This window comes from Lactuca serriola, chromosome 4 (assembly GCF_051521515.1).
Source record: "Lactuca serriola cultivar US96UC23 chromosome 4, Lser_US96UC23_V15, whole genome shotgun sequence".
NCBI lineage: Eukaryota > Viridiplantae > Streptophyta > Magnoliopsida > Asterales > Asteraceae > Lactuca > Lactuca serriola.
Window position 1 is genome coordinate 236440282 of NC_136411.1, and position 6661 is coordinate 236446942.

Here is a 6661-nt window from a genome sequence, read left to right on the forward strand (position 1 = left end):
GTTACACCTTACAACATATTTTTTAATAAAAAAATAATTAAGAAGTTAAAAAAGAAATAAAAATGGCAATACCGTCTTTTTAGGTATGACAATGACCAAACACGCAACCAAATTACATCTTAGAAAGCATGCGAGTTACCAAAAAAAAATTAGGGACCAAGCGTGCATACTACTTCAAACCATAAGGACCATTCATGTAACATACTCTAGTATTTAATGTTTTTTTTTTTGTGGCTATCATAAATTACAATTATTATATTTAATTTTATAACTAAACTAGTTTCCAACGTGAAAAGCTTTGAGGTCGACAACGGCTTAGCTTTTTTTTTTGTCTAATATATAAGGGTGTAAAGATACCTAAATTCGGTAATTAGAGTTGGGTTTAATAGGATTATAATATTTAATTAAATTATTCACGTAGCCCGACAAACCTAATTGAAGTTTGGGTCAGATTTAGGATTTAATTTATTTTAAAAAATCGGGTTTCGGGTTAACCCAAACAATCCGTTTAAGTAACAACAATTTATGTTTCCTCATTTAAATGTTAAATGACTTCAATCATATTGAAGACAAAACCCTTTATTTTTTTTTCTCATCATCGATTACTCTTAAGTAATAAAATAAACTAAACATTTTCTGGAAATATACATTTTCAGACCCATTATTATTTATTAATACTTGATTTATAAAAATGATTCAGCTTTAATCCATCTTACCATCTACGTATAACTTAACAAGAAGAGCATCCATAATGCAAGTAGTATAAGAGTTGAATAAGGTCATGACTAGGATTTAATAAGAGTCGAATAGAATGTGGATGATGATATAAAGTAGAGTTGAAAGGAGAAGTTGAATGATCATTGAATGCTTCAATAGAAGGAATAAAAATAAGATTATGATTGAATATGTGTTTAATGCGTTGTGGGTGATGTTGTATAGATGTTTAATGGATGATGTGACAATCCATTGAATTGTAAGTTGAATTGATTGTGGATGCCCTAACAACATAATGAATTGAATCATTTTTTAGCAATTGACATATTCAATCCCTGTATTATTACCTTATTTCCTCAAATGGAAAAACATTAGTCTCTCTTACACTTCAATCTATTAACCCGTAACCCGATTAACCCCGATCCCCACTGACCCGTACCATAATAGGGTTGGATTTCGGCTGAAATTTTTATTTTTTCAAACCCGACTAACTCGACTCGTTCAAGCTAAAACCCGATCGGATTGACCTGATTAAGAGACCTAGTTATATATTACATGTAGTTAAGAAATATGCTACTCTTGGTGAATATCGGAATAATAATGGCGATGAAAGTAGTTCAGTTTTAACACGCATGCGATTACATAGTATCCTACAGAGATCCTTTATTTTTATCCTAATTAATGCATATGTTTCAATTACACCCTAAAAAATTCTTGTATCAGCCATTCATAATTATACTTGATATAGCTAGCAAAGGCCGAGTACATCCCTAATATAAAAAACTTAGTCCAATAAAACTTCCTACATTGATAGATTGACAGTAGATACAATGAGGAGTGGCATTCATATATACTTCATTCGCCAATTAATAGATGGAAAACGTGGGACGATTTGAACTTGAAGGGGAGAAGCCTTGACATTTATTAATCCGACACTTTCAGTCATATCTATAGTAGAACCGTCTGTAGATGTCATGTCAAAATTTTGTAGCAAAGTAGCCAACACAATGTGCAACATCTGAAGTGAAAAAGCTAACCCGGGACAAGACCTTCTTCCAGCACCAAATGGAATTAACTCAAAGTTTGTCCCCTTAACATCTACATGTGCATGAGTCCCCCCTGAAAGGAACCTCTCAGGCCTAAATTCTGATGGATCTGACCAGATTTCCGGGTCATGTTGGATCTTCCATATATTGACAATCAACCATGTACCTTTTGTGACATGATACCCAGCTACATTGCAATCTTCTGAAAATTCTCTTGGAGCTCCAAGTGGTGCTGCTGGGTATAACCTCAGTGACTCCTTCACAATAGCTTGGAGGTAGACTAGTTTGCTAATATCTGAATCATTAACTCGTCTACCTTTTCCAACATGCTTGTCTATTTCTTCTTGAACGTTTTGGAGAGCAAAGCGGTTGTTCAATAGCAGTGAGAGTGTCCATGTTAGAGTGACAGTGATGGTATCTGCGCTACTTGCAATGATATCCTACAAAAAATTTAATGAAATCTCCTTTCTTCTGTCTATCTTCATGTGGCTTTTTCCAACAAAAGGTAGAAGAAGGTGTAATTTGTAATAATTAAGTGATAAATACAATTCCATTGAAGTAATTAAGGCATTTAAACGTTTTGATGTAATATTTATCAAAACTAGGATTTCCTTTTTAGTAACTAAAGTACTAAACTAATACATAATAGAGCTCAATAAACTCATTATATATATTTATGTAATTAGCATATATATGTATCAGATCATACCAAGCATGTAGACTTAATAACCACATCAGCATCATAATCTGTCAAGCCTTCGGTTTCTACAGCAGAGATCATCACATCCATGTAATCCTTTTCCTCGATAACCTCCTCAGCACTCCTCTGTATCCTATGCTCCTCCAACCACTTCCCAGTTATGCAATCAACTTCTTTTGCAACTCTTTTCATGGCTTTTACATGACCACCTAAATCCAACCACCCAAGGAAAGGTAGTGCATCGGCAACCACAAAAAGGCCTAACAAATGAAAAAGTTCTCCAAATACATCACAATACCTATTCATGTCATTATGCTCTTCTTTGTTTTTAGCCCCCCTACACTGTTTACCAACAACCATTCTTAGCATCACATTCAAATCAAATTCCCAAAACCATTTCTTCATATCAAGCAACACTTTCCCCTCCGCATCTCTCTTCTCCTTCCATAGCTCATATATGTTTCTGATAGAGTTATCCAGTTCAGACACACGAACATCCTTTAACTGCTCAAGGCGACGACTTGATAACAGCTGCAGAGAAGCAATCTTACGCATTTCTCGCCAGTATGGACCATAAGGAGTGAATCCAAACATGGCGTAGTTATATCCCAAAATCTTAGCAGCTGTAAACTTGGGGCGAGAGGAGATAGTTACATCATGGGTAGTGAAAAGCTCTTTAGCAATCTCCCAACTATTCACTACCAATACTTTACGGACTCCTAGACGAACTGTAAAGATTGGTCCGTGTTTTACAGCCATGGATCCCAATGCTATGTGGGTAGGACCGGAAGATCCCCCAAAGAGGTTCAAATGGCCTACTATTGGCGACGCACCACTTGCTTTAGGTGCAGCGTTGTTTTTACCAGTTTTAGTGAAGAACAAGAAGAAATGAACGAGCACTAATACAGCTGCAAGCGCATGTAAGAAAATATAATTATCTTGCGAGGAGAGGAGATCCATGAGAAGATTAATGGTGTTAAGCCTGTCCTGATGGAACTACTTTGTGTTTCAGCGAAAAATATGAAAGAGTATTTAAAGAAGTAGATTGCAATTATATCTTCTTGAGATTCTCACGTTTTGTCCCATTGACGTCTGCGTGGGTTTATGTTGTTCCTAAATACGATATCTGGCCGTGTTTATTTGGAAAGCAGAGGCGAATTAAACTTATAATAATTATAGAAACTAAAGATCACCATCAAGTTGGGAGAATGTCATGATATGAATGGCCTTAAAACAGTAACAAGTGATAAGATAACAAGTCGATTAATAATGCCCTTTTGCGCCTAAGTAATTGAAGTCAGATTTTTTTGGGGACTATGTATCTTTGTCCAGTCATGAGACTAGAAGTTTCTAATCTAAGATAAGGCCATCAAAATGGTCCACCATTTGGTTTCCTTAAAACATGTGCCACACCACATAACCATAAATTACAATATAAACTTCAATATATTATATATGGTATCGGGTGGTGTTGCATTACACGCCGCATCAAATTTGTCACATTCTTACAAAAAATTGACATTTGATAGGGTCGGGGTCGGGTTGTCACATTTGTCACATTCTTACCAAAAATTGACATTTGATAGGGTCGGGTTGTCACACTTATCATCCTACCTATTTTACACTTGTCATCCTACCTATTTTATTTATTTATTTATTTATTTATTTATTTATTTATTTATTTATTTTAAATATACAAAATAAATATTTTAGACATAACATTTTTTAAAAAATAAAAATTCATTAAACTTAAAATAATAACATAGGAATTCAAAATAACAACGAACACACCAAAAAAAATTGAATTTAAAATTAAAAACATACAAACTAAAATTACCAAACCTAAATTGACTTAAAGAACATCTTCATCAGAAGAAAATTGACCTTCCAAATCGTCGATCGGTTCCATGTTAAGATCGATGTGGCTGACGTTCCAAATATGTTCCGTCAAGTCTCTATGAAGAACATGATGTCTCTCAACATCATTAAGTAGTGCCCTCCTCGACATGTACTCCGCGCTTCCAACCTCAAAAGTTTGTGTCAGTGGAACGATATGGTTTTGATTATACTCATATATTACATTTCATTCGTCTTCGAGAATAATATTATGCAATATGATACAAGTATACATCACCTCGCTCACTTTCTTCTCCTCCATATACGACACGAGATATTTAAGAATATGGCAACGTTTTTTCAAATCTCTAAATGCTCGTTAAACATTCTTTCTCGCCCAATCTTGAGCTCTCTTAAATTTCAACCTTTTCCGATCATTTGGACAATACTATGACTCCTCAATACAAGCATGTTCCGGATAGCTCCCATCCACCAGATAATACCCGTTCCTATACGATGTTCCAGCTACTTGAAAATAAGATTCTAGTGCAGTCGCATTATACATGTAGGTCAGTAATAGAGACATGTTAAGAACATTGATGTCATTAAGGGAGCCAACTGAGCCAATGAAGGCATGTCATATCCACATATCATGTGGCGCGACCACTTCAAGTATAATGGTTAGATAACCATGATCGCCTCGGGTGTATTTCCCTTTTATGGGCATTCGGACAACAACCCCATGCCCAGTGGAGGCAATCTAGTCTTCCTAACATTCCAGGAAAGTCGTGCATGTTTGAGTGATGAGCATGCAATTACTTTTTTATAGTTTCAACTTTAATTTTGATGTATTATATGTACATTTAAACAGTTTCATTCCATGTGACAAACATAATAGACTATATTGATGTAGCTTTTTTATAAAATTGATCCGCATAGCAAGGGTTATGTAATGAAATGTATTGGCCACCTTCTCATAATTTTGGAAGTAAGGTATATATAGATTACATACTACCAAACGTTAATAACCCTAAAAGGCTTGAAGAAGTTCCAGTTCCTTATAGTACCTTTGTGGAGAAAGATGAGTGGGCCAAGTTCATATTATATATGAAATCAAACAAATTCAAGGTTGTAATCCTTTTTTAATGTTCATCTTCAGTTTATATTCAATATTTCGCTTTTGAATCTCTATTGAGATAATTTACATTTGTGATGGAAGGATTTTTCCAAAATAAAGAAAAGAAACGTATGTGACTAACCTTTACGATCATAACTTGCGACGAGGACGATATTTAGCTCTAAGAGATAAATCGGTAACTTCATTATCTAATTCATATATTTTCTATTTATCTATAATGATTTTTAATGTATGATTTGTTGTGTTCCATCGTCCAAAGCATCTAATGCTACAGTAGCTATCTTTGTTGACAAAATGAAACCTACGGTGACAAATTTTTCTTCCTACCCTATGATGAGCACAATTGATGAAGGTTGCACAAATGGTGGCAACCCTAAGTATAAATAGAGGCTTCATCTTCAGTTAAGATGCCTCTCAAACACAGAGAAACAAATAGTATAACACTTAGAGTGAGAGTATTAGTGAGAGGGTTAGTTTTTTGTAATAGTTGTGCATGAGTGTTGCTCCCTCCGCCTATTGAAATTATATTTTCGTGTTAACTAAAAGTGTTTTCCAACCCCAACAACTTGTATTATATATGAAATCAGACAAATTCAAGGTTGTAATCCTTTTTTAATGTTCAGCTTCAGTTTATATTCAATGTTTCTCTTGTAATATCTAATGATATAATTTACATTTGTGTTGGAAGGATTTTTCCAATATAAAGAAAAGCAAAGCGTGTGACTAACGTTTATAATCATAACTTGGGACGAGGACGATATTTTGCTTTAAGAGATAAACTGGAAACTTCACTATCTAATTCACACATGTTTCTATTTGTCTATAATGATTTTTTAATGTATGATTTGTTGTGTTCCAACCTCCAAAGCCTCCAAAGCTACAGTAGCCATCTTTGTTGACAAAATGAAACCTACGATGATAAGTTTTTCTTTCTATTCTATGATGAACATAATTAATGAAGGTTGCACTAATGGTGGCTACCATGAGTATAAATAGAGGCTTCATCTTCAATTAAGATGCATCCCAAACACAGAGAAACAGATAGTATAACACTTAGAGTAAGAGTGTTAGTGAGAGGGTTGGTTTTTTGTAATAGTTGGGCATGAGAGTTGCTCCTCCTATTATAATTCTATTTTCGTGTTAAATAGAAGAGTTTTACAACCCCAACAACTGGTATCAGAGCTTGGTTTGGTGGCCAAGGAATTCTTTATGAATTTTTCTGTTTAT

At 34.5% G+C, this 6661-nt stretch overlaps 1 protein-coding gene across 1 annotated transcript; it reads right to left on the minus strand.

The window, feature by feature from the left end:
• Positions 1-1315: 1315 nt before the first annotated feature.
• Positions 1316-3701, minus strand: LOC145096849 (cytochrome P450 CYP82D47-like). Its single transcript, XM_079034210.1, has 2 exons — positions 2470-3701; positions 1316-2200 (listed from the first exon to the last, which is right to left on the minus strand). The coding sequence occupies exons 1-2, from the start codon at positions 3418-3420 to the stop codon at positions 1559-1561; spliced, it is 1593 nt and encodes a 530-aa protein (XP_078890336.1). The 5' UTR covers positions 3421-3701; the 3' UTR covers positions 1316-1558.
• Positions 3702-6661: the final 2960 nt, after the last annotated feature.